This window comes from Cnephaeus nilssonii (genome assembly GCF_951640355.1).
Source record: "Cnephaeus nilssonii genome assembly, chromosome: 11".
In the NCBI taxonomy this organism is placed as follows: Eukaryota; Metazoa; Chordata; class Mammalia; order Chiroptera; family Vespertilionidae; genus Cnephaeus; species Cnephaeus nilssonii.
In genome coordinates, this window is record NC_137082.1 from 11654070 (window position 1) to 11682045 (window position 27976).

Here is a 27976-nt window from a genome sequence, read left to right on the forward strand (position 1 = left end):
CGCTTCCGCGCCCAGCTGCGCCCAGCTGCGGTCCGACCTCCGGCGCGCCCCGGTTGGTTGTGGCTCGGAGGCCGCTGATTCGCCGGCGCGTCCCCGGCGCGGGCTATGATTGGCTGTGACGCGCGGCCGGGCGAGGCCCCGGTCGGCGCCGCCACCACCCCCGGCGTTGGGCGGTCATTGGCGGCGTGATCTCGCCGCGGTTCCGCGGCCCTGCTGCCGCCGCCGCCTCTGCTATCAGAGCGCATCAGGCGGGCCGGCCCAGTGACCATGGAGGGCGCCGAGGACGGGCCGGGCCAGCAGCCGGAGCTCGACGAGGACGAAGCAGCGTATTGCCGGCGCTGGGGCGCGCAGCACGCCGGGGCCCGCGAGCTGGCCGCGCTCTACTCACCAGGTAGGACCTTCGGGCTCCCCTCCGGGCCTGCAGTCCCCAGATCGGGCTGCGCACAGCGATCCCGGGTCCCCAGATCGGAACCCCAGCCTCAGGCCCTGATGCAGAACTCCAGCCTCGGCTTATGTTGCAAGTTTGGGTACCCCATCCCAGCACCACTTCCAAGTCCAAGCCAGAACCCAGCCCTGAGGCTTTCTGGATGCTCAGATTCCCCATATCAAGGAACTGCAAGATCAGCTCCCGGGACTACAAACAGAGCTCCCATCGCACCCCCAGATCCCAGTCCTAGCCCCGCGGCGCCCGCGGCTGCAAAGACCGCCGCTGGACTTAGGGACACCACACCCCATAACCCATTACAAGCCGGAGGTTGCTCCTCAGCTACAAACTCTGCCCCGAGCCCCTAAAAGTTACACCCCATCCCAGGTTTCCCAGATCCGGCATTCACACCCTATGTCCCCTTCTGCGCCTCAGCCGGGGTCCTGGGCTGGAAACGGTGACTTCAGCCCCCAAATCTGAGCACATCAGCCCCCCCTGCTCTAGGAACCTCAATGCAAGGGCCCCTAGCTACCGAATGCCCCGAACGCCCCGAACGCCCTTACCCCAAAGCCCCATCCTGGTTATAGATTCAGAGGCTGAAACTACAGACCACCATTCCCTCCCCTCCTCCATCACTGCCCCCCAACCACTCCCTGCAGTAAGGACAATCAGCCCCTCACCGGGTATTCCAGAATTCCTGGTGGGAAGGGCTTTGCAAAGCCTCCAGTTTAAGCTCCTCCCATACACAAGCCACAACTCCATCCCTTGCCCCTCCCCCATGTGGATGGATATATTATTAGCCCCCTCCCTGAGGACTTGTGTGTGGAGCCCCCATAATCCCTAGACAACAATTTAGAGACCCTTGCTCAAATTCTGCCCTCAGGCCAAGGCCCCTGTCTTCTTACCCCTGTGCCAATCAGTTTTGCTCCAGCAGCATCAGTCCCCACTCCCTTCCCTGCCTTCCTCCTGAGCCCCAGGAATCTCATTGCCTAGCCCCAGGAAGGCCAAGTGTCCCCAGGGGTTAAGGAAATGCCTTTGAGAACTCCAGAGTCAGGTGACTGGGAGCTGGCTCCTCTGCTGAACATAATCATCACTCCAAGCTTTGTTTGTCAAACCTGCTGGCATTTTAACACCTGCCCCCCATGCACAGCCCTGGCCTGGGGTGGGCAAGGGTCTACTCACACCTTCGGCTTGACTGGCCTGGGTTGCGTACTATCTCTGTCATAACTGGGGCTACAGGACAGTGGGCCATTTGCTTTCTCATTGAGGACCAGCAGAGGCATTTCTGGACTTGCAATTCCATGCCCTGCGTGGGATTTTTTCTGATCTGATGTTGGCACCTGGCCCCTGCTGTCATGGTTTCTTCAGCCTTTTCCCAAAATACCCGGCCTGTGGACTAACTCCTGCACTTCCTAGGGCCAAGCCACTTTCCCTCTCTTAAGCCTCCGTGTCCTCACCTCTAAAATGGGTACAAGGTAAAGTTTATTTGTTCCTTAGTGTCACTAGGAAGAGGGAATAAGATCATCCACCTTGGCACAGTGCCTGGCATAGAGTAGGCGCTCCCTGTTGTTAACCCCATAGTCTGACTTGTCCTGGGAATCGAAGTAAGCTGCCTCACTTCTCTGGTCCTCAGATTCATCCCCTGGGAATCGAGGGTAAGGACTCAAAGGCCTTCTCCTTTGGTCCATCCCTGCCCACTCGAGCAAACCCTACCCGCTTTCAACCACATCATACCTGGGCATCCTGAGCCTCCCCTAGGGACCACCGTCTCCCCATTCCGCCATGATTGCATCTTTGTCTGGTTCTGCTGTCGCCAAGGGCCTCTCACTCTCTGAAGAATAGCCATGCAGGGATCTGAGGCTGCAGACAACCTCCTGGTACCACAGACCTGCAGCCAAGGCCTAACTCCTCCTGACATGGAGTTTGGGGGCTGGGGTATGAGGAGTGGAAGGAGGGAAACTGGCCAGACTGGTTTCTCCAAATTTGTAGGCTCCCTTCTGTCCCTTCCTTGTGTGGCTTGATCTCTCTGGGCCTAACCTATACAATGAGCCACCAGGCTCACTACACACTAAGCAGCTTTGTCCCAGTCCCTGTTCTAGAACCTTGGGGACAAAGCAGTGAACAAGACAGGAAAAATGGGGCTGGCATTTTAGTAAGCCCAGTATAGGAGGGAAATACGTCACTTACCCAGTGGTGACAAATCCTATAGAACAAATACATAAGCAGAAAAGGGGGGAGTGAAATGTTGGGAGCAGTGACATTTTAGAGAGGGGCAGTTAAGGCCTCACAGGTGACATTTGAACAGAGACCTGAAGGGCATGAAGATATTTGAGGAAGGATTAGTCCAGACTAGGGACACAGCAAGTGCAAAGGCCCTGAGGTGGGAGTGTGCCTGGAATGTCTTTGGAACAGCGAGGAGGCTTGTGGGTTGGAGCAAAGGGAGAGTAGGAGACGTTTCTGGGTTCCAGAACTAGATTCTTGAAGTTCCGGGGGCCAGAAGTGGGTTGGCACTGTAACAGTTGGCAACAATAACAAGGCAAAGACTATTTATTGAGCCCTGTCATGTCCTGGGTATTTTCCTCACATGCTCGTGTATCATCCTCACTACAGTTGTCTGAGGAGCACCTTGGCATGAACTCTGTTTACAGGAGAGGAAACTGAGACCCCCGTGGCCTCCTCATCGAGAAGAGCATGTTCTTCCTACACTTGTCTTGCCTGGATTGGGCTTGCCCCTGCCCGTACCAGAGGGGAAGTTGGCTAGGCCAGGGATTCCATCCACCTTGACAACATTTCCTGAGGCTTAGCAAAGAATAGCACCCTGCCCGTGGTCACACTGCCAGTTAGCATCAGGGCCAGAACCAGAACACTGTAGAGGACGTTCTAGGTTCCGTGTTCTTAGTCTCTACTGTGGAAGTGAGCCAGCCCCAGGTGGGCGTGCAGGAGTGGAGCCAGTGCAGGTCAGCAGAGCAGAGAGAGTGGGCACTGTATGGGCAGAGAGCTGTGAGTCATCTGATTAGCGTGGTGTGGGGTGGAGGAAACGGTAAGGGGTGAGGCAGCTCAGCCCAATCCCGTGGCCCCCGAGTGTCCAGCCAAGGAGTTGGGGCCTAGGCCTGCAGGCCGGGAGCCAGAGCGTCCCATAGCCTGCTCCACTCTGGATTTCAGCTTCGCAGCAGCAGCTGTCCTGTGCCAGGTGCCAGGATTTGTGAAAGGCCTGGCGGGCTTGGCGGGCTTCCCCTGGCCTCATGGGCAAGCCAGTAGGTGAGGCAGGTGCCGGCTGATGCCTGCCTCTGTGTACGGCCCTTCTCAGGTGCCCCAGGGGTGGATGCTGAGGGCTCTCTAGAGTCAGCTGTTTACCTCCCCACTGGCTAACTACTGATGCCCCCTGCCCTGGGAGACACAGGGGCTCTTAGTACGGCGTTACAGGAAAGGTAGAGGGTGTCGGGAGCACTGAGCGGAGGTCCTGGCCTGTAGTCCCAGAGCTGAGCCTGGGTTCAATCCCCGACATGGGCCTGACCAAAGCCAGGGGACAGAGGCCTGGGGCCCCTTCCCTGGCCAGGCCTGGTCCTTGCCACACTCTGGGCCAAGCTCTCTCTCTGCCTCCCTCAGTCTTGTTCTTTTCACATTTCTTTGTCTCTCCTTCCCTCTCACCATGCTGTTTCTCTTTTATTCTCTGTGTCCCGATAATCTGTCCCTGTGTCTGTTTTTCTCTTTTTTCTATCTGTTTCTCATCTCTGTCTCTTGATTCCTGTTCTCTCTCACATCATTTTCTTTCTCTCTCTCTCTCTCTCTCTCTCTCTCTCTCTCTCTCTCTCTCTCTCGTTCTCTCTTTTTCTCTTCCCTACCTTCTCCCTCCCTCCAGTCCACACTTTCCTGAGGTCCAGGGTCTCCTAGTGGCCAAAGGCCATCAGAAGTGCAAGTTGTTCAGAGCTTGTCTGACTGAATTAGAAGATTTGGGCCTGATGCCAGGGCTCTGGCTGTAGCCTGCCCCCAGGAAAGCAGAGATGGCCGAGGCCTGGCTCCTGACCTCCCCTGCACAGCCCAGCCCTCCACAGCCACCACACACATCCAGCCCCCTCCCCAGGCCAACCAGCAGGCACTGCTGTAACTCAGCCCAGATCATGGGCCCTGGCCAGGCCAGCGGTGGCTCAAGAAAACAAGGCCCAGCGCTCTGCCAGAGGCAGCCCGAGCTCTTGTGTCTGGAGCAAAGCCCTTCCCCTCCTCGGGCTCCAGTCAGCCAGTCTGTAAAGCGACAGCATGTAGACCACTTGACCATGCAGGCCCTGCCAGACTGACTGTCCAGGCTGTGACTTAGGTGACTCTCAGGTGACTGAGTAAGTCACTTCATCTCTCCATTTCTCCCTCTGAAGGATGGGGCAAAGGTCTACGGAGTATGGTGAGGGCTGGCTGAGGTTACTGCTGGCATTGTACCTGTCATGTAGGACATACTTAATGAAGGCCATTTATTATTGTAGATGTGTTTTTTATGGATCAAGGTTGAGGCCTTGATCTACAGAAGGATCCAGATTCCAGAGGCCAAGGAGAGTTTAGACAGGAAAATATTCAGATTCCGAGACATTCTCCATGGCAGGGGGAGAGAGCTGGACAGGCCCAAACATTCAGGCTATCATGTCCCATTTATGAGTCCAGGATCCAAGCCCATTTTTACCCCTGAGCCTCAGTTTAGTTTCCTCATCTGAGGAATGGGATCAACAGTTCCTCCCTGGAGGGACTGAGACTTGAATGAGAGACTACGCCTCAGGCTCAAAAACTCAGATGACTGCAGGGGCCTGGCCAGGACTGCCACCAAGGAAAGCCACCCCATATGAGGCCACCACTAGGGGAGGGACCAGGGTGAACTAGGAGCTCTTGCCCCCTTCTGATGGGGCAACCACTGCTGCTCAGGCCCCAGGGTGGCCAGAGTCCTATGTTCTCAAGGGAAGCAGGAAATAGGAATTTCATGTGATTTTTGTGTATGTGTAGCTAATTTTTTTTTTTAACTGAGAGCAAAATATGCTAGAGGGAGTGGTCTGTGGCATCTCTGATGTGGGCTAAAGCTGGCACCCCAGCTGTGATAGGCCTCAGTGGGTGTCATCCATTGTTATTGTTATTGTCATTTTATCTCAGGCTCAAAAACTCAGATGACTACAGGGGCCTGGCCAATACTGTTGCCTGGCTGGGCAGGGAGCAGACAAGTTGGCATTGAGGAATCACCTGTCCCTTGCCCCCAGCTGACTGCCCCCCCCCCCCCCAGGCTTCCTGCTTCTGAGCCCCAGGCCGTGGCCACAAAGAGGAACCAGATGGGGAAGGCCCTGCTGGGCCAGATCATGGTGGCCTTAGCTGGGGCTGCTGCGGTGGCAGGGTCACATGACCCAAAGAAAACCAAAAAGCAGGAAGCAAGGGGTTCTAGTGCAGTGGTCGGCAAACTCATTAGTCAACAGAGCCAAATATCAACAGTACAACGATTGAAATTTCTTTTGAGAGCCAAGTTTTTTAAACTTAAACTTCTTCTAACGCCACTTCTTCAAAATATACTCGCCCAGGCCGTGGTATTTTGTGGAAGAGCCACACTCAACGGGCCGAAGAGCCGCACGTGGCTCGCGAGCCGCAGTTTGCCGACCACGGTCCTAGGCTCTCTTCTGCTGCTGCATGACCCCTGTTGCTATTTCTGGACCTCAGTGTCCTCATCTGTATGAGAAGGGGCACGGTCCTACCCACTCTGAATCTTGGTCTCTTCACAGGGCATGGCAAGGGCAGCTACTCTCATGTGACTCAGGGAGCAGCTTGCTGTTGTATGACCTGGACAAGGCCCTTTCTCTCTCTCTGAACCTACCAGGAACAAAGGATGTTTCCTTCCCAAGCTGCTTTGGGGAGGGGAGCCCAAAGACAAAGGCTGACAGTTTTTCCTTTAGGATTATCATTGTGGGATTTTATTCCACAAGCATTTATTGAGCACCAACTGTGTGCCAGGGTCCTGGTGAACAAAGCAGACAGGCCTCCTGAGTTCACATTTGGACACACAGTGACAGTCCCACATGCTGCACCCTATGTTGGGGGAGCCCTCGGGTCAGAGGAGGAATCACGGATGGCTTCCTAGGGACAGAGGTTCCAGGTTGAGGTTTTTAAGGGCCGTGCCAAAGTCAGCCTGGTGTAGAGGGGTGAAGGAAACAGCACATTCAAAGCACTAAAGAGAGGAGAGGACAGATACAGGAGAAAACTTTGTGCCTTGGCCCCTGTGATGGCTAATCACTCACGGCCTGGTCTATTGTTTAAGGTGATTCTAGCCCAGAATGTGGTCAGGGTCATGGCGGGAGCAACAGGACACGTAAGAGCAAAGTCTCAGGAGCCAGATCCTCTGGCCACAGGATCCTGGTCTGCAGCTGCCTAGCTGGGTAGTTTTGAGTTACTTCCTTGGGACCACTCTGACCCTCAGATTTCTCATCTGCAAAGTAGCATCACCTCAGCTGGTACCTGGCACATAGTAACTACTTAGTAGATGTTAAACACTAATGATAAGGAAATTATTTTCATTAGGAGTCTTCCATGCCCTTGAGACCCGCTGCCTGGGAAAACAGTATTCTCGGAAGCCCTGTCACAAATTCTGTGTCACCCACAGGCTATTTTTATTTCCTGTTACTTTTTAAATTTCTGATTTAAAATGACAAGGAAAGACTTTTGATAGTACATGCACAAATTTTAAATTCAAAAAGGAGTAAGTGAAAAGCTAGTCTTAACTATAGTTTTTGTTTTTGACATAAATGACTGTTGTTTGTGCTTCCCAGTATGTCCTGGATATTCTAATGTGTGCACACCCTGGCTTTTTCCTGGCTGCAGAGATGCTGTGGACCAGATTAACTTGGCTGGTCCCCCAGGCCATGGACACTTAGGTTATTTCCAATGGTTTGACACCTCAAACAAAGCTGCAGTAACTAAATCCGCTTGTCCAAGCTCGTGTGCCTATTAAAAATATGTGGCAACATTTTTTTTTTAATTCTCACCCATGGATTCTTTTCCATTGATTTTTTAGAGAGAGTGGAAGGGAAGGGGAGAGACACAGAGAGAGAAACATCAATATGAGAGAGACACATTGATTGGTTGCCTCCTGCACACACCACTACGGAAGCAGGGGATCGAACCTGCAACCAAAGTGCATGCCCTTGACCGGAATCAAACCCACGACACTTCAGTCTCTGGGGCCGAAGCTGTACTCACTGAGCCAAATGGGCTAGGGTCACATTTAAAGAGAAGATTTCCCACCCACATCCTGATTTCTGGCTTCTCTTGAGAGTTAGAAGCCGCCCTCCATGCTCACCTGTCCCCTTTCTCCCCACAGGCAAGCGCTTCCAGGAGTGGTGCTGTGTGGTCCTGTGTTTCAGCCTCATTGCCCACAACCTGGTCCACCTCCTGCTGCTGGCCCGCTGGGAGCACACGCCCTGCATAATGCTGGGTGTCGGTAAGTGCCCATGGCTCTGTTGCCTGCCTCCGTTTCCACATACCTCGTGTCTGTGCCCCTCTGATGGCAACTTGTACATGTGTGTATTGCGTGCTCATGTGTGTGCACACAAAGTCAGTATGTGCTGTGGGAACTCCGCCTCTCATCTCAATCAGTGGCACCTGTCACTTGAGCCAAAATCCTGGGCGTCATCCTTAGCTTCTCTTTCACATTCCACATCCAAAGCATCAGCAAATATTCTTGGCTCCACTTTCAAAATGCATTCAGAATCCAACCATTACTCTTTACCTGCACTGTCCCCACCCTGGTCCAGACACCATCCTCTCCTGCCTGGATTGTAGGAGCCTCCGCCCTGGTCTCCCCACTTCCACCTTTGCCTCCATTCCCCACACACAGCTAGAGGGCCCCAGTTAGAACCTCAGTCATGTCATGCCACTCCCCTGCTCTCCCCTGTGTACTAAGAATGAAACGCAGGACTCTTACCCCTTCCCCACGTGGGAGTCTATTCTGTGGGACTCACTCCCCCTCCCCATGTGGGAGTCTGTGCTTTGAGATTCTTTCCCCTTCCCCACATGGGAGTCTGTACTTGTTCTTCAATAAATCTCCACCTTTGCTATACAAAAAAAAAAAGGAATGAAGCACCAACTTTTCAGCATGGCCTGGCCCCAGCTCCTCCTCAGACCTCATTTCCCTCCACTCTTCTCTGGCTCACCTTGCTCCCACCACACTGGCCTCTTCACTGTACCTCTGCCATGTACTGGACACACTCCTACCTCAGGGCCTTTGCATATGCTTTCCCCTGTGCCTGGAACACTTCCTATAGATAGTTCATACCTCATCCAATTCATAGTTCATAGTTCATACCTCATCCAATTCTCTGCTCAGACAGAGGTCACCTCTTCAGGGAGCCCCCAATTACTCCTCAAAAATAGCAGTGCTGTCATACACTAGCCCCTCACCCTACTCTTTTATACAATACTAGAGGCCTGTTGCACGAAGATTCATGTAATAGGCCTTCCTTCCCCTGCCTGCCGGCACCGGTTTTCCTCCGGCACCTTGGACCCGGGCCACAGCGGAGCCAAGCCTTCAGCCTTCAGCGGAGCCTTCAGTCTTCACTCTGTGCCTGTGTATGCAAATTACCCCGCTATTTTGTTGGGTTGGTTTGCATACTCATTCCTGATTGGTTTGTGGGCGTCACGGAGGTATGGTCAATTTGCATCTTCCTCTTTTATTAGTGTAGATATTTCTTTATTTGTTTATTATGTGTTTTCCCCTACTCAAATGTCCACTTCTTGGGAGTAGAGATTTTTTGTCTGTTCGCCACTATGTCCCTAGCCCTAAGCACAAGGCCACACACCTAGTGCTTGATAAATATTTGTTGAATGAATGAATTAATGAATGGGCAAGCTGCAACTTAGTACCTACTGAGTGTTTTCTCCCAGTCAGTCTGCACCCATCCACAGCCTCAGAGGTTGATGCTACAGTTATCATCATTTTTCAGGTGAGGAAACTGAGGCTCCGAGAAGGGACTGGCCCGGAGTCACACACACCTCAAGCCGGAAGCACAACATAGTTCTTAAGTCACTGTTTCCACTTGTATCATTCAGCTCCCACAATCTCATTAAAAGCATTCTGGCCACCTGAGCCAGTAGTGCTCAGGCTAAATAAGCCATCTGGGTCTAGGGTAGGAGTGAGCATGTGCTAGGGGGCCAGGCCAGCTGGAGGGGAGACTAACCCATCTATCCAGTGCTGGGGAGCCTGGGCCCCACCCATAGGAGCCAGATGTGCCAGACGTGCCCCCTCTGCCCAGGAGTGAGAGGGACCTGCACCTCCAGCCTCTCATTCAAAGGCAGTAATGCAGACAGTGTGAGCCCTAAAGCCCCATCTGAGGTGGTTACAAGCAGGCCCCTGCAGACCTGGGTTCAAGTCCCGGCTTCACCACCTCTTGGCTGTGTGGCCTTGGGCAGGTGTCATTGCATCTCTGAGCCTCATTTTCCACATCTTTTAAGTGAAACTGCCCACAGTCCTTGCCTCCTAGAGCTGGTGTGAGGGCAAAAGGCAGGTGTGTATAACTGCTGAGAGGGCCAGTGACTGAACAGAGGGGTGGAAGGCCCACTCACCAGGGCTGGGGCCTTCTGCCTCAATGGTCAGTTTAACAGTGGATATTTCCTGAGTGCCTACGATGCCAGGCCCCAGGCTGGGCACTTTTAACTCTCGGTGGCAGCCTAGTGAGAAGGTTCTGATCACCATCCTCTGAGTAGCCAGGTGACTTCCCCGTTGGTCCTCACCCAGGCAGCAGCAGAGTCTGGGATCACGTATTCAGAACGGCGTGGCTCCTGAACCAGGGACTGTGCAGCCACCAGTTAGCACTGAGAGGAGAGGGTGTTCTAGACACTGGGCCCCGCTTGGGCAACGGATCAGCAGCCTCAAAGCCGACGTGTGTGTTATCTGGGCCAGGACAGTGGGCATCCAAGGCAGGTCGTCAGTCCCTTCCAGGGTTAGGAGCAGGCAGCTGCCAGCCCGGGGCCCAGGAGATCTCTGACTGTCCAGTCAGTGCATCTGATTGCGGCTTCCCAATCTCATACCTTTGCCTCTGGGCTGATAAGAACAGACAATCCCGATAGCAGTGTTGACACAGTCCCTAATCAGTTTAAGTAGCTGCGCTGATTTGTATGTTAACTGCGCAGGACTTTAAGGGCACTGTGCCTCCTACGGAGCCTGCCCCCCCATCCAACATTATCTCCCCAGAGGTTCCGGTGCCCCTGCAAGGCCTTTGAGACGAGAAAAAGCAGAAGCATGAAAAGGTGCCCAGTTAAAAAGTGCAAACAGATGGTGCAATGCTGCTAACACAATCCAGATAAGGGAGTAGGCGGGGAAGAGAGAGGTCAGCGACATCTGTGTAGAGACCTGGAAGGTGAGGCACGGGCCTGGCAGAGCTCTGTGATGGGTATTCTAAGCAAAGGGAACTGCAAGTGCAAAGGCCCTGAGGCTGTTGTACGTCCAGTGCTTCGGGGAATAAAGAGGAGGCCAGGGGTTTTATTCTAAAAGCTGTGAGCAGTCATTTGTGAGTTTCCCACAGGGAGCTGATCCTGCAGGGAAAACGGAGAGGGCAGGGAGCAAGGGCCAGAGAGGAGGCAAAGATGGTGGCCCAGACCTGGGTAGGGCAGAGGAGGTGGTGAGAAGTTGTCAGATTAGGGGTGAGCCGTGAAAGGTGAGTCACTCATACGCTGCCAGATTGGCTGTGGAGGTGAGAGGGGTGGGGTCAGCGGCTACTCCAGGCTTTTGGCCTAAGTGGATGAGGCTGAAGGAGCTGGCTTGAGGGTAGATGCTTGAAATGCCTGCCTGAGAGCCAAAGGGAGGTTGTCTGTCTAGAAGGGAATTGGAAATCCCAGTGTAGAATCAGGGAAGGCAGCGAGAGATCACAATCTGGGAGGCCTGGCCTAGCCAGCGTGGCTCAGTGGTTGAGCGTCAATCTCTAAACCTGAAAGTCACGGTTCGATTCCCGGTCAAGGCACATGACCGGGTTGCGGGTTCAATCCCTGGTGTGGGGCGTGCAGGAAACAGCTGATCAATGATACTCTCTTTTCATTGATATTTCTATCTCTCTCTCTCCCTTCCTGTCTGAAATCAATAAAAATATATTATTTTTTTATTTTTTTTTTAATCTGGGAGGTCTAGAGGGTAGAGATGGTGTTTGAAGCGCCCCCAGGAGCTGAGTGGGAGCAGAGCCCGCGGGCACTGGTACTTCCAGGTTGGGGAGAGGAGAAAGAGACAGCCAAGAGGTGGGAGGCACGGCAAGAGGAGAATATGTTTCCAGAAGACTTGGGGGACAGTGAGGGGACAGTGGTCAGGCATTAGGGACCTGACCAGGACTATGGTTGTGAATGAATGAGTGAACAAATGGACAGCCCTGGGAGCCCTGAGCTGTGCTGCGTTGGGGAAAGTAGAGGAAGAGTACGTGGACTTGTGAGTCGGTCTCTGGAAGAGAGAATAGGAGTTTCTGCCAGACAAACAGGAGAGGGTGTTCCAGGTAGGGGGCACAGTGAGTGCAAGGTCAGCAGTGAGGACACAGGTCACATGGCCTCAGGTCATGGCTGGCCTGCTAGGTCAGGTGGAGTATCTCCATGTGATTCTGAGCTCAAAGCTGGGGTTTGGCTCAGGACCATATGGACCAGCCCTCAGCAGTGTCCACTCTGTCTCGTCACTCTGTCTCCATACCAGGCCCCGAGTTGGGCAGAGGCGAAGAAGGCCCTGCTGGGTGACTTGTGGGGAAGTGGGCCCCGACCAAGGGGCCCAGGGTTCGTCTCAAGGTCACCCAGTGAGTCAAGATAGCCTGGAGTGAGTCATCCCCTATTCCTACCCCCACCCCAGTGTCCTGCAGACAGGGAGGTAACCGAACCGAAGCCATCCCCAGGGTGAGCCGGCTGCCAGCCACCGCCACTGGCTGGGACAAAGAAGCTTCTGTGTGCCGCCTCTGCCAACCCTGCCCCCATTAACGCAGCCTCAGGCAGCAGGCCTGGAATCTAAAAACAGCATCCGCAGAGGCCTGGGCATCACAGCCATGTCCTCCCAGAGGGGAGAATTTCTCCCCTAAAATGATTCCTGACCTCAGTCCTAGCATGCATCCCTCCTGGCTCCGCAGCCCGCAAAGGCCGGTGCTGGTCATGTGACAGATGACAAGACCAAGGCTCTGAGAGGAGAGAATGTTTAAACCACTAACCGTAGCTACCTTTGGGGAGCTCTTACTGTGTCCCAGGGACCATGCTAAGCACTTGACTTGCATTAGCCCATCTTACTAACTAGATTTTAGTTCGGTGAAGTGAGTACTATTAAAATTCCCATTTCCCAGACTTGAACAGGAAGGTTCAGTGTCGTCCTTACCACCTTGCAATGGTCTCTGGCTACTCACTATGGTCTCTGGCCACTTGCTAGGAGCCCTGACTGCCCTGTGTGGCCTGGGCAGTCCATACCCCCATCTCATTTTCTCCTCTGAAAGTCAAGATATGATAGGGCCCATCACAGTACACATGAAGTGAGATAATACACTTTTTTTTAATAGACTTTACTTTTAGAACAGTTTTACATCTATTTTTTTAAGTATGTTTTTATTGATTTTTAGAGATAGAGAAAGGAAAGAAATATCCTGCAATCTTCCTACTGGGGATCGAGCCGCAACCCAGACATGTGCCCTGACCAGGAATCAAACTGTTGACCTCTTGGTTCATGCATCGCCACTCAACCACTGAGCCACACCGGCTGGGCTAGGACAGTTTGAGATTTACAGAAAATGAGCAGATAGTAAAGAGAGTTCCCATAAACCCCTGTTCCCAATTTCTCCTGTGATTAGCATCTTATATCTTACACTAGCGTTCCCGTTGCAGGAAAAATCCTGCAATAGGGTTTCCTGCTGCACTCTACCCCGCCCCGCCTCCGCTCCGCCCTTGTCCCCCGGCCCGCCTTCTCCGCCAGCCCGCCCCGTTCTCCTTCCTTCTCCCCCGGCCCCGCCTCCGCTCTGCCCTTGTCCCCCGGCCCGCCTTCTCCGCCAGCCCGCCCGCTCTCCTTCCTTCTCCCCTGGCCCCGCCTCCACTCCACCCTTCTCCTCCCCCCCACCCCCGGCTTGCTTGCTTCTTCACAGCTTTGCTCCCTTCAGCATCTCTTGGCTTCTTTCTACGCTGTCTTGATATGCAAATTAGCTGCCATCTTTGTTGGGGTAATTTGCATACTTGTCCTGATTGGTTGTGGGCGTGGCTTGGCGTAGCGAAGGTGCGGTCAATTTGCATATTTGTCTATTATAAGTACCATACATTGGTTATAATTACTGTTCCAATATGGGTACATTATTAGGAACTAAAGACGATAGTTTGTTCAGGTGGCTTTTGTACCTAATGTCCTCCTTCTGTTCCAGGATCCTATTTAGGATTCCACATCACATGTGGTTGTCATGTCCCTTCAGGTTCCTCTTAATGGTGACAGTTTCTCAGATTTTCCTAGTTTTCAGTGACCTTCACAGTTTTGAGGACCGGAATTTCATTGGATGCCCCTCCACTGGAATTTGTCTAGTGTTTTTCTTAGAGTGGGTAAGATGTTTTGAGAGGAAGAGCTCAGAGGTAAATTGTCATTTTTAAAAAATACTTTTTTATTGATTTCAGAGAGGAATGGAGAGAGAGAGAGAGAGAGAGAGAGAAACATCAATGATGAGAGAATCATTTATCTGCTGCCTCCTGCACGCCCCACACAGGGGGCTGAGCCCGCAACCCAGGCATATGCCCTGACCGGGAATCGAACCCTGATCTCCTGGTTTATAGGTCAACGCTCAACCACTGAGCCACGCCAGCTGGGCTAAATTGTCATTTTTATCACATCATAGCAAGATGTATATCATCAACATGACTTAGCATTGTGATGTTGACCATGCCCCTGGCCCAGGTAGTGTTTGCCAACTTTCTCCACTGCAAAGTTACTCTCCTCCCCTTCCATACTGCATTCTCTTCGGAAGGAAGTCACTGTGCACAGCCCATATTTACGGTGTGTGGAGCTATGGTCCCCAATAATGCACTTTTTAACACCTACATAGCACCAGGCACACGAAAGTGCTCCAGTGTTAACTATTATCACAAACAAACATCGTTTTTCTAATGCAGATGCTTCTCAATTTAGGATGGGTTTACATCCCAGTAAAATATCATAAGTCAAAAATGTATTTATTTATTTTTTAAATATATTTTATTGATTTTTTACAGAGAGGAAGGGGGAGGGATAGAGAGTTAGAAACACTGATGAGAGGGAAGCATCATGAGAGAGAAACATCGATCAGCTGCCTCCTGCACACCCCCTACTGGGAATGTGCCCGCAACCAAGGTACATGCCCTTGACCAGAATCGAACCCGGGACCCTTGAGTCCGCAGGCCGACGCTCTATCCACTGAGCCAAACTGGCTAGGGCTCAAAAATGTATTTAATACACCTAACCTACTGAACACCATAGTTTAGCCTAGCCCACCTTAAATGTGTTTGGAACACTTAACATTAACCTACAATTGGGCAAAATCATCACACAAAGCTTATTTTATAATGAATTGTTAAATATCATTATTTATTATGTGTATCCCTTTTGCACCATTGTAAAGTTGAAAAGTCCCAAATTGAACCATCCTAAGTCAGGGACATCTGTATTGTTTTTATTGTTATTTCTGTGCTCTGGGAGGATTAAATGCTTAGGATGATTACAGAGATAAGATGTGTAACTAGCTTAGGACTGGCCTTGGTACAGTGTAGGGATTAAAAGAGTTAAAACATTTAAGGTGCTGGCATAGGGCCTGGTATCTAAAGTACCCAACAAATGTCAAGTAAAAATAAACAGCTGAAATCTTCACCCAAAAGAAATGGGGCTTATGTCTACACACAGGTTTATATATGGACATTTTCACGGACGTTCAGATATGACATTTAAATCATACCTGAAGCCCTGGCTGGTTTGGCTCAGTGGCTAGAGCGTCAGCCTGCGGACTCAAGGGTCCCAGGTTCAATTCCAGTCAAGGGCATGTACCTTGGTTGCGGGCATAAACCCAGTAGGGAGTATGCAGGAGGCAGCTGATCAATATTTCTCTCCTATCGATGTTTCTAACTATGCCTCTCCCTTCCTCTCTGTAAAAAAATCAATAAAATTTATTTTTTAAAAATAAATAAAAACAAATAAATAAATCATACCTGAAAACAACCCAGACATCCAATAGTGAAATGTATAAACACACTGTGATAAACACATTCCAAACAATGGAATATGACTCGGCAATAAAAAGGACGAATTGCTGATGCATCAACTACATGGGTGATTCTAGAAGCATTACGCTAATGAAAGAAGCTAGACTCAAAAAAGCACATACTATTTATGTGAATCCATTTATGTGAAGTTCTAGAATATTCAAAACCCATCTGTGATAAGAAGTAGATCAGTGGTTGCGTGGAACAGGGGCCGGAGGAAAATTAGGGGGCACAAGGTCACACTCACTGGGAGGCAGCATTTAGAGGCATCAGTAACCCTGGCCGGTGTTCTCAGTGGTTAGAGCATTGGTCCCTCACTGAAAGGTTGCACGTTCAATTCCAGGTGAAGGGCACATAGCTGGGTTGCAGTTTGCTCCCTGCCCCCAAGTCGGGAGCGCTCAACCACTGAGCCACACGGGCCGGGCCCACTGTCTCTGAAAGGCAATGGAAAAAATATCCCCAGATGAAGCTAAATAATAAATAAATAAATAGCTCGGCTGGCTTAGCTTCGTGGTTGAACGTCGACCTATGAACCAGGAGGTCCTGGTTCAATTCCCAGTCAGGGCATATGCCTGGGTTGCGGGCTCAATGCCCAGTGCAGGGTGTGCAGGAGGCAGCCGATCAACAATTCTCTCTCATCATTAATGCTTCTATCTCTCTCTCCTTCTCCCTTCCTCTCTGAAATCAATAAAAATATATTTTTTAAAAATAGATAGGTAGGTAGATAGATGATAGATAGATAGATAGATAGATAGATAGGTAAAGACATCGTTAGTCAAAGTTGTCAGGATAGACCCTCATGAGTCACTTCACTATGCAAGTAAAGACGCTGAGGCCCAGAGGGGGCAAGGGACTTGCCCAGGGTGACACAGCAATATAGTAGCAAGAGATGAGGCCCCTGATTCTTGATCTAGATTCACCTTAGCTCTTGTCCACATACCCTATTGTCGCTCCTGGTGGACACAAGGTAGTGTGTACAGAGCATCCTGTGGTATGCAATAGGAGCTCTATTAATGCCCCTGGACTTACTGAGGTGCAGCTTACGGGCATGAAAAGGGTGCTGGTTTTAGAGGCAGGTAGACCCGCCTCTTCCCATCCCGGGGCTACCATTCCAGGGAGGGGGACAACTTCTCAGAGCCCCTTTCCTTATCCAAGAAGAGGGATGATAAATGACACCGTCTCAGGTGGTGACAAGTGCCGAGATGGAAATAAAGCACAGAGACGTGACCAAGAGCACCTGCCGAGAGGCTGGCTTTCACCGCGGGGTTGGGTGATGTTTGCCCTGAACTGGAAGGCTGAGGAGGAGCCAGCCACTCCGGGATCTTTAGGGAGGGGTGGGGTGCCGGCCAAGGAAACAGCAAGTGCAAAGCCCTTGTCTCCTGTCTCCCTGGCCTCCCTGACTCTCGCCCGGGTCCACCCTCCCGGCATTGTCATTGAGGAGCCGGACTGCCCAGCCCTGGGTGGGGCCCTGGGTATACAGGCCCCGAGAGCCCTGCTGAGCCCTGACCCTCCCCAACCCAGCCACCTGTGTCACCCTGTGGCTTATCTTTCAGCTTCTGCATGCCAGGAGGTAGTGCTTGTCCCTACCTGCCCGCCTGGCCTTGTCACCAGGAACTTGCAGGTGCCTACATAGAGCTGTGTCTCCCTTCCCCCACTGTCTGTTTGATATCCATGGGATGGAGGCTCTAGGCCTCTGGAAAGTCTTCATTCACGGCTACCCTTTAACTTGGGTCCAGATATTTGCATGCCCACAGTGACTTGCATGCCTACTCTTGCCCCCTCATTCATGACCCCCATTCCGGGGACTTTTCTGCAGCCTCCACAGTGGCCCAGTGACCTGGTCTCTTGTCACCAAGAGGCCGAGGGCTCTAGCAGAACTCAAAGAACCCTTAAACGGCCTTGCTGGGCCTTGAACAAGTTCACCAGAGAAACAGTGTGGGGAGGGGGCGGGAAAGGATGTGCCTGAAGTCACATGACCCAGTGGACTACACTTACAATCACTGAGAACTGCATTCGTTCCCTGCCATGTTTTATAGCTTTTCCTGCCTGTGTCTCTGCCCCAGAGACAGTGAGCTCAATATCTGGTGCATCTCTGGTTCCGGAGCTTGGTGCACAGTACAGGGTCTCACAGAACGTTGCTTACAGACTAAATGACCGAATAACAACAGCATCAATAATAATCGGTATGGAGGGGTTACTGTGTGCCAAGTACTGTACTTCACATTTGCATTGATTAATTCAGTGAGTATGTACAGAACCCCTGATAAGTGCCAGGAACCAGGATGCAGCCATAAACAAAAGAATAAAATCCCTGACCTTGTGGGCTGGCATCCTTGTGAGGGACACAGTAATCAGAAAAAAGAAGTCCAAGGTGACAGGCGCTTGGACAAAAGGAGACAGGAGATAGGAAATGCTGGAAGGTGAGAGGGGATACAATTTTATTTTATTATTTTGTTATTTTTTTAACATGTTTATTGATTTCAGAGAGGAAGGGAGAGAGAGAGAGAGATAGAAACATCAATGATGAGAGAGAATCATTGATCGACTGCCTCCAGCACACCCCACACTGGGGATCGAGCCCACAACCCAGGCATGTGCCCTGACCAGGAATCCAGGAATCGAATCGTGACTTCCTGGTTCATGGGTCAACCTTCAACCATGTTGGCCGGGCAAGAGCAGGTACAATTTTAGATCAGGTGTCCCTGGAGGACTTGAGTGAAGACAGAAGGAAGTGAAGAGTGAACTGTGTTACATCTTGGGAAAGAACGTTCCAGGCAGCGGGGAAAGCAAATGTGAAGACCAAGACATGTAAGGGTGTGCAAGGGAAAGGGACACACCAAGAGGGCTGAGATGCGGTGCGAGGGGAGTGTGATGGGAGTGGCAGTGGGGTGTTACCTGGACAGGTGGTCGCCTCTCTGCCTCAGTTTCCCCAGGTGTACAATGGTGATGGTTCATCCTGCTGTGTTAGAGTTGATCCTCAAGGCTGGTTAAGAACCCAGCTCTGCCACTGCTGTCTATGCTACCTCTTTCTAGTAACTTCTGTTCTCCAAACCTCAGTTCCCATTTCTATAAACTAAAAATAAAAATGGTACCAACTTCTAACAGATTATGAGAATTTTTTGAAACCAAGCATGTAAAGCACTTATGTCTGACACTAAGAAAGTGCTATACGTGGCAGTTCCTCTTTTTTTTTTTTTTAAATCATCATCATTCCCATCTATCTTCAAGAAACTGGGGCACAGAGAGGTTAAGTAACATGCCCAGTATCACACAGCTAGTGAGCGACAGCTGGAATTTGAGTACAGATCTAACAGCTCTTAACCTCTGTATCATACTAAACCCTCAAGTGAGTGAGTGGTATTGGGGTCTCTTAGGGGACCCCACTCCAGTTCTGAACCAGTTGAGAACAAAGATAAAGAAAAGGCTGCTGGATGCCAAATTACCGTGTTTATTGTTGGTAAAAGCTAGGTAGGATTGGGGACTGTGTTGTCTATCGGCACCTAATGTACTTCTCTTTTTGTTCCATTGTTGAGAATATTACAGATATCCCCCTGGAGATTATTGTGCTAAGCAAAATAAGCCAGTAAAGTACTTCTTGACACCAAACCCCAGAAAGACATTTCCATCTAGTCACCAGCAACACTGTAACAGAGCGGGCTTCCCTGGGTGGGGCAACTGAGGGTCAGCTCCTCCTAGGGAAAGGTTAGGCTGATCTGAGCATGCCCAGTTTATCCTCTCCAGTCCCCACATCGCCCCTGAGGCAGCACAAGTCAAGGGCCAGAACCAGACTGAGGCTCCATTCACAGGGAAGAGAGCTCCCAAGTAGAGAAGGACAGCCTTTCCCCTAACAAACGAGTGAAGGAGCGAGCAAGCCAGTGAGTGAATGCTCGACGCCCTGGTTTGGAGCGGGCAGACGGCGCGATGTCCCTGCGTGTCCCCTGTCCCCCTCGCCATGCTCACTCTGTTCTTGTCCTCAGTTGCAGGGGCTCTCATTGCTGACTTCTTGTCGGGCCTGGTGCACTGGGGAGCCGACACGTGGGGTTCTGTGGAGCTGCCCATTGTGGGGAAGGTGCGTATGTTGGCCCAGCCTCAGCCCGTCTCCTCTGGAAGGAGGTCGGGCTCTCTGACGTTGGGTGAGTTCCCTTTCCTGTCTGAGCCTCTGTTTCCCTGTCTTAGGGTGGGAAAGAGGGCGGAGCCTGTCTCCAACACCCCTCCTAGCCCAGGTGGGGAGGCAGGCCCAAAGGGGGAGCAGTACCGGCCCGAGGTCCCTGCCGGGTCTTTTCAACCTGTCTTCCGCGAGAACTAGACCGTGAAGACTGGGTGGGGTCTGTGGCATCAGTGGCATGGTGGGATGTTCTGGCATCCCAAAGCCAAGGAGGTGAGCTCGAGTTATGTGTGTGCTGGAGACTGTGGGAGGGGCTGGCCAGCATAGATCAGTGGTTCTCAACCTTTCCAATGCCGAGACCCTTGAATACAGTTCCTCATGTTGTGGTGACCCCCAACCATAAAATGATTTTCGTTGCTACTTCGTCACTGTAATTTTGCTACTGTTAATGAATCGTAATGTAAGTATCTGTGTTTTCCGATGGTCTTAGGCGACCCACAGGTTGAGAACCGCTGCTGTAGAGCCTAAGACCACAGCAGATATTTACATTACGATTCATTAACAGTAGCAACATTACAGTTACGAAGTAGCAACGAAAATAATGTTATGGTTGGGGGTCACCACAACATGAGGAACTGTATTCAAGGGTCGCGCGGCATTGGAAAGGTTGAGAACCACTGGCCTAGACAGACTGGCTGGATCCATCCCCACTCCCGCCTCCCTGTCCCACCCCAGGCTTTCATCCGGCCGTTCCGGGAGCATCACATCGACCCAACAGCCATCACACGTCATGACTTCATCGAGACCAATGGGGACAACTGCCTGGTGACCCTGCTGCCGTTGCTGAACATGGCCTACCAGTTCCACACCCAGAGCCCTGGTGAGCGTGCCAGCTGGTGGGGGGCCTCGGGGGGGCCGCGGAGACAAACACTCCTGTGCCCCTGAGCCTCCTGTGGCTTGTGTGTGTGTTTGGGCCCTCGCAGTGTTATAAAAAATTAGTTACCTTCATGTACAATTGGGATATTGTACATAAAGGCCTGTGTTTCCAGCTTCTCTTAAACAATCCGATCTGGCCACCCTGGGCCCTAGTTCCCACTTGGCTTCTCACTGGGCGGGAGCTAAGTGCCGCTGCCACCGTTGGACAGGAGTGCACTCTCTCCAGTTTGCCACAGTCCCCGCTACTCCCTGCTGTCCTACACCCCCCCACCCCCTTGCTTATTTGTATTACCTGCCTAAGAGCTGGTTTCGCTGCCCTGGCTTAGTGGAAAGAGTGTCCGCTGTGAACTCAGATAGTCCTGCATTCAGATCTCTGCCCTACCTATTTTAGGGAGAAAATTGTCCCAAAATAAGTCACTTCATCTCTCTGAGCCTTATCTGTCAGGTGGGGAAAGGAGTCCTTCCTTTTCCAGGTCCTGTTTTAACCATTTGACACCTCACTGACCCTCAGAGCAGCCTCCCTGTGGGTAGATGTGATGAGTGTCTGTGGTAGTAGGTACTGCGGTGCCCCTCCCACACCCTCTTCCCAGGGGGCGGAACCGTCCCTCACTGCTGCTGTGAGGGGGCCGCCCCTTCTGAGAACTGCTGGGCAGGTCCCGCCTCTCCCCTGGGGATAAGCCTAAAGCCAGTGACAGGAGACACCTACAAAAGACCAGCCCCCTCATTTCTGAATGGGACCGACCCTACGGAGCCATTAACACTCCAGAGTTCCCCTCCGCATAGGCTGAAGCAAGACTCCCCCACCCCATCTTTGCTTAGCTCTTCCCCTTCCCCATACTTCCCTCATTCCCTCATGTTTTTCCAGAAGAGAGGATTCCCCTCAGCCCCCCACCCCCCAATAAATCGCAATGCCCCCAAATCCTTCTCAGGCTGTGCTTCTAGGGAACCTGGACAAAGACTTATTTCCATTTTTTTAAAATATATTTTTATTGATTAGGGAGAGGGAGAGAGAGATAGAAACATCAATGACGAGAGAGAATCATTGATTGGCTGCCTCCTGCACACCCCCTACTGGGGGATTGAGACCGAAACCCGGGCATGTGCCCTGACCGGGAATCTAACCATGACCTCCTGGTTCATGGGTCAACACTCAACCACTGAGCCACGCCGGCTGGGCAACTTATTCCCATTTTATTGATGAGGAAGTTAAGACTCAAGAGGCAGGGTCACTGGCCCAGGTTCATACAGGCAAGAAATGTCATAGCAGCGATCTGAACCCAGCGCTGCAACTCCAGAGCTCACGTTATTGTTGTTTATGCTTATTCGTTATCTGCCCACTGAGCAGAAGGCGAGTCTGGCTTGCAGTCTGGGTGCTACCCTGTGATGGGAGCTGCCCGGAGTGAGCCCCCAACCCCATGTGACAGTTATGTGGCCTTATGGGTAACCACCCTCTCCCCACCCTGCAGAAGCCCTGGAGCAGCTGTACCCCTGGGAATGCTTCGTCTTCTGCCTGATCATCTTTGGCACCTTCACCAACCAGATTCACAAGTGGTCGCACACGTACTTTGGGCTACCACGCTGGGTCATCCTCCTGCAGGACTGGCATGTCATCCTGCCGCGTAAACACCATCGAATCCACCACGTCTCACCCCACGAGACCTACTTCTGCATCACCACAGGTGCGGCTCTAAGGCGGCATAGAACAGGACACCCCCTCCCCCCTCCAGCTACAACTCCATCCTCAGGGTCAGGAGGGCACAGGTCACAGTGGAAGGTCATGCAGTCCTTGCCCTGTGGGAATGTTCTCTCAGAACACATTTATTGAGCACCTACTATATGCCAGGCACTCTTCTAGGTGCTAAGGACACAGCCATAAACAAGACAGAACTTCCCCAACCCCACCTCATGGAACAAATATTTATTAAGCACCTACTCTATGCCAGGCACTGCTCTGGGCTTAGGACACAGCACTGAACAAAACTGGCAAAAATCCTGTCTTTAAGGCAATTACATTCTAATAGGGGACATTCCAGACAATAAACAAGCCCTACATCTGACAGTGCTAACTGCTATGGAGGACAATAAAGCAGAGGTGGAAGGAAATGGGGAAATTCGCCCTTTAAGTGGGGTGGTCAGGGAAGCCCTCACTGAGAAAGTGGCCTTGAAACTGAGGGAGAAAGTCATCCAGATCTGAAAGGAACAGTGGGTGCAAAGGCCCTGAGGCAGGAGCATGCACTTTTGTTTGAGGAGCTGCAAGGAGGCTATTGTGGCTGGAGTGGAGGGCTTGAGGGGTAGAGTGACAGGAGAGATGACAAAGTTCAGGTCTGAGAAATGTTACAGAGGAAAACATAGCAGGGTGAAGGGCAGAGAGTCATGGGGTGTGGGGGTGGATGGGAGTGGCTGTTCATATAAGGAGGTCAGAAAGCTGGAATATGGTAGGAGTGCAAATACTTGCAGATAAATAAGGAAGGATCAATTCAAGCAAAGGGAATAGCATGTGCAAATGTCCTGAGGCAGGAAGATGCCTAGAGTGTCTGAGGAACAGTAAGGAGGCATATATGCCATTAGTAATGGGCCAGTGCCACCAGAGAGGTGAGGTGGGTCAGGTGAGCATGTTTCCTAGGGCTAGTTGGATTTCTTCCAAGGTTAAGTACATAAGGTGCTATCAAGTCAGACCAGGTTAGGTTCACCTCTCATCTCCTCCATGTGTGCCTTTAGACGACTCAAGCCTCCCTGGATATTGTGTTTTTCATCCACAAAGTAGGTCTGCAGGCACTTCCTTCACGTACCACCTTTTCAAGGCTGGGTGTGAATGGCAAGATGGCAGATGCAAAGTGCTTGGCACTTAGTAGATACTCGATAAGCTACTGGGTCTTGGGAGAGGGACTGTTTTGTTTTTCTGGAGGCAGAACTGAGAGCCACAAAAAAAAATATTTTTTTGCACCTCATACTCTTTGAGAGAAGGTGGAGGGGACAGAATTTAGGCTGTTTTAGGAGTTCAGTTAACCGCTTAGCCAGACCTGGGATCAATCTTGGTTTGGCCTGCTACTGATTGGAAAACTCCCCTCGAAGTCTCCATTTTCTCATGTGGGAAAAGGGACTGATAATAGTGTCTCCCTTGTTTAGTTGGGAGATTGTAATGCAGATATGAAATAAAATTGTGAGAAATCTGAATTGAGCACCTATTATGTGGTAGATACCATTCTTGGCACTGGGTGTGAAGATGAAGAAAACATGAGGTTCTGCTGTTCAGAGCTAACATTCTAGTTGAGGGTTGGGGAGAAAACCCAACCAAAAAAAAAAAAACATGGAAGTGCTGAATGAATGAGATTAGTTACATTATCAGAAAGGCTGTAAAGAAATAAAAGAGGGGCACCACAGGCCTGGAGTGTGGTTTAAGTGGTGGTCAGGGAAAGCTTCCTGGGAGAGGTGGCATTTGAGCCAAGTGATAAGGAATGCGGCCACTGTGCGTAGCATATAGTAAGTGCTCACTAAGAAAGTGAATGAATGAGGGTATGAGGGCATGTCTGAGCACCCCTGAGCCCATTGGTGGGAGGCCCCTGTTCCTAGATTCCTTGATCAGTCCTTGTCCCCTCCCTTCTGCCATCCCACTCCCTATTGCTCCTGCCTCAGGTAGGACCAGCTCTCTCTATATTCCCTCCACTGCTCCTCCCCCATTCAACCCCTTGGTGCCCTGTTCCCCTGCAGGTTGGCTCAACTACCCTCTGGAGAAGCTGGGCTTCTGGAGACGCCTAGAGGACCTTATCCAGGGCCTGACAGGCGAGAAGCCTCGGGCAGATGACATGAAATGGGCCCAGAAGATCAAATAACTCCTCCAGCCTGCCATCTCATTGCCAACCTCCCTTGGCCTCCCCACACCGAAGCCATCTGCCAAATTTCAGCCTTCCTCGTGCTGGCCCCTCCATGGGGAGAGGACGCCTCCTGAGCTGGGCCTGGGCACCCCCAGCCCACCCTTTGTGACACAGAATACTTGAGCCACTGATTTTTCATTTCCTTTTTTTTTTTTTTCCCCCGTTTCCTTTCCTTGGCCCCCTCCTTAACTACCTGAGCTGCTCTGACTGCAGACAAAGGAGCCCCTTGGGTAGAGGGGAAGTTCACTCACGCTCCACACTCTGACCTCCCACAATCCCCCTGGGCAGCACTTCCGTGTGGCTGTCGTTCGGGCCACTAATCCTCTTATCTGTCCCTCCTTGTCTCCTCCCAGTGGTCTAGGAGCCCCGAGGCACACCTAAGTGTCCCTGGAGCGTTGAGCTGCCATCGCCCTGCACACTGACCCTAAAGGCCGTGGTGGACAGCCCCCGCCCAGCCTGTCTGTTTGAGGATAGCAAAGTACAGCAAGGGTCTGAGGGCAGTGGCCACAAGCAGCCAGAATCCCTTGCCCAAGTCTGGACCGTCCTCCCTTCCCCTCCTCCATCGGCCCACGTGATTCCAGCCAGAGCTGGTGTTTCCACACGAAAGAAGGATGACTTCGCAGGGCACAGCCCCTGCACGGGGTCTTGGTCATTTGGAAGGGGACACAGGATCCCCTCTGGCCAGGGGTATGTCAGAGAAGGAAGAGGGGGCTTTTTTTTTTTTTAAAAGGTGCTTGCTTGTTTAATGTAAATAGAAAGCCTTAATATCTTTTCTGTAACACGGAGTGATATTTTAATGTCATGTTTTGGATGTACATAATATATTTATAACAAAGCAGCAAGAGTCTACTTAACCTGGGCTGCCTCCGGTTTCCTGGTGGACTGGGGGAGGGGCGCAAGAAGTCCACGAAGTCGGAGTAAGGCCCCACCCCTAGCCTATTCCTAGCTCTCCTCCCCTCCACTCCCCCCAACTCCTCCCCCCCAACTCCGGGCTCAGGGTGGGGGCTTTGTCACCTGAGACAGTGAATTAATGTTGATAGCCACTTCAAACACTTGGAGGGGACCCATGATTTGGTAAGGAATGTTCCTCTTGCAGGAGATCATGATGATAGAGTATTAAGGCTGATCCCCATTAGTGAATTCCTTCAGCAAATGTTTATTGGCATCTAGTGTGTGCCAGGCTCTGACCTGGACCCTGGGGCACAGCAGTGAACATAAACAGAAAAGGACTTCCCTTAGTGGAGGTGACCTCCTGGGCAGAGGGACAATAAACATAAATAAATGCACATGGGCATTCAGATGTTGATTTGTAAAGAATATCAAACCGCATAGAGAAAGCAGAGTGGGGCTGTTTGGCAGTGTGGTCTGGGAGGGCCTGTCTGAGGAGGTGACATTTGAGCTGAGATCTAGAGGAGGATATGGAGCCAGCTGAGGAAAGAATTGGGGAAAGAGGCCTCTTGACTGGACAGCAAGTGCAAAGGTCCTGAGGCAGGAACAACTTGGAGTTTTTAAGAGACAGTGTGATTGGACTGAAGTGAGCAAGGGGAAGATGGAAGATGAGGTTAGAAAAGACATTACACAGAACCTCTTAGGCTGAGACAAGTGGGGAGACACTGGACATTTCAGACAAATGAGTATCTTGTTCATTCATTGAACGAATCATTATAAGGCATTTCCTATGTGCTAGGCACTGGGGTTCAGTAGTGAACACAACACCCATTACAATCAATATCTAGTCTGGGCTAGAGAATTTCTACAATATTAGAAGAAAAAGCCTGTTGAGGACAGAGAAATGACAAAAGACTCTTAGAGCAGTCACAGATAAAGCACTTTTTAAAAATTGTGACCCATAACTTTAATTTCCTTGAAGTTTGTCTCTCACTCGATTTTTGATTTGTGACTGTCTGAAGGGACCATAAAAGGAAAGGGTTTTAAAATTCATCAACGCATAAGTTACAGAAAACGTAAGCAAAAATAATTTTAAAAGTTCATATAACTGAAAAGTTCACAAGTGGTTTTGACTTACAGTTTGGCAGGACTCGGGCTCACATGACTCCTCAGAACTTGGTCTCTGACTAGTTCTTGTTTTTCTCTGAGTTGACATTGGACCAGCTCAGCAATCTCAGCGGGAAGTCTCCTTTCCCAGTAGTTGCAGCAAAAGCCCCAGGGCAGGTTCTCATTGGCCTGGATTGGGTCATGTGTCTATTTCTGAACCAATCACCTTGGGGGCGGGGGGAGGGCATGGACTGGTGGAGAGGTGTTCTGATTGGCCAGGGCTGAAACATGTTCCCCTGGAATTGCAGAGTCAGGATCAACACTTTCCAAGCCACAGGATGTGAGGAGAGGGATGGCTCCCCAAAGAAAAGGTGCTATCAAAGAAATCCACAGTGGAATGGGCCGACAGCCAAACCCTTTGGAGGGACCAGAAAAGCAGTCTTGGGACTGCAGGTGTTGGTTTCCCACTCCCAGGCCTGCTGGAGAGATTTTCCAGGCCCTACCAACCTGTGTTAGTTCTCCTGAGCCAGCAAAAAACCAGCCTGAGTCCAGAGAGGTGAAGTGACTTGCCCACAGCTAGTAAGGCAGAGCCAGGCCTCACGCTCAGACCGGTTCCATGCTCTTGAATTCAAAAATGTGTTCAAAACCAGAGGGAGGCCCGGCAGGCATGGCTCAGTGGTAGAGCGTCGACCAATGAAGCAGGAGGTCACCGTTCGATTCCTGGTGTTGCAAACAAGTGCCTAAGAGCAGGGCAGGGGGAAATGGTAGCACCTACTGAGTACTTATCATGTGCCAGACTGTGGAGAGCTCTCTGCATTGGGTCCCATCAGGCAGTCCCTGCAGCTCTGAAAGGGGAATACACCCAGCCCCATTTGCAAACGGGGAAACTGAGGCAACGCGGTCATGTAACATACCCAAAACTGGTAGATGGTAGGGCTCGAATCAGCCCTGATCTGACCCAGAGCCACTGTGCTCTAACACCTGCCTTCGGCCCAAGTGGAGAGAGGGAGGGGAGGGAGTAGGTGTCCAGTGACACATGTGTCCCCAATGAGAAAACAGCAACAGGGCAGGATGAGAAACAGCAGCTGACACTGAGGACCTGGATAGCCTGGAGACATCAGGCCCCAAAGGGCAGCTGCTACTCAGAAGGAACTGGGCTTGGGGTGGTAAATAAATACACAATACGATATACAGATGATGTACTGTAGAATTGTATAGCTGAGACCTATATAATTTTATTAACCAATGTTACCCCCAATGAATTCAAGTAAAAATATTTTTAAAGTTAAATAAAGAGGAGCTGCAAACCCAGATTTTTTTAAATGTTGGTTCCATTTTTTAAACATACCTTGAGCAAAATAAAACAGATATGTGAGTTGACTTCTGGCCCCGACTTCCCAGCTGGTGTGGGGATGGCCGGGTGTTCGGTGGATT

The 27976-nt window shown here is 51.3% G+C and overlaps 1 protein-coding gene and 1 pseudogene across 2 annotated transcripts in view; both read left to right on the top strand.

Moving 5' to 3' along the window:
* The window catches only part of LOC307106930 (large ribosomal subunit protein uL22-like), a 389619-nt pseudogene that overhangs the window by 319537 nt on the left and 42106 nt on the right, over nucleotides 1-27976 (top strand). The window lies entirely within an intron of this gene.
* Nucleotides 162-27906, top strand: PEDS1 (plasmanylethanolamine desaturase 1). The gene is made up of 6 exons (XM_079783739.1): nucleotides 162-391; nucleotides 7755-7874; nucleotides 19612-19703; nucleotides 20475-20619; nucleotides 22142-22354; nucleotides 24384-27906. The coding sequence occupies exons 1-6, from the start codon at nucleotides 268-270 to the stop codon at nucleotides 24503-24505; spliced, it is 816 nt and encodes a 271-aa protein (XP_079639865.1). The 5' UTR covers nucleotides 162-267; the 3' UTR covers nucleotides 24506-27906.

Excerpts from the sequence above, each read along its gene's own strand:
- PEDS1 (XM_079783739.1), top strand. The coding sequence starts at position 268 with ATGGAGGGCGCCGAGGACGGGCCGGGCCAGCAGCCGGAGCTCGACGAG. Across the intron at positions 7,875-19,611 it reads CTGCATAATGCTGGGTGTCG|TTGCAGGGGCTCTCATTGCT; the intron begins GTAAGTGCCCAT and ends TCTTGTCCTCAG. Across the intron at positions 20,620-22,141 it reads GTTCCACACCCAGAGCCCTG|AAGCCCTGGAGCAGCTGTAC; the intron begins GTGAGCGTGCCA and ends CCCACCCTGCAG.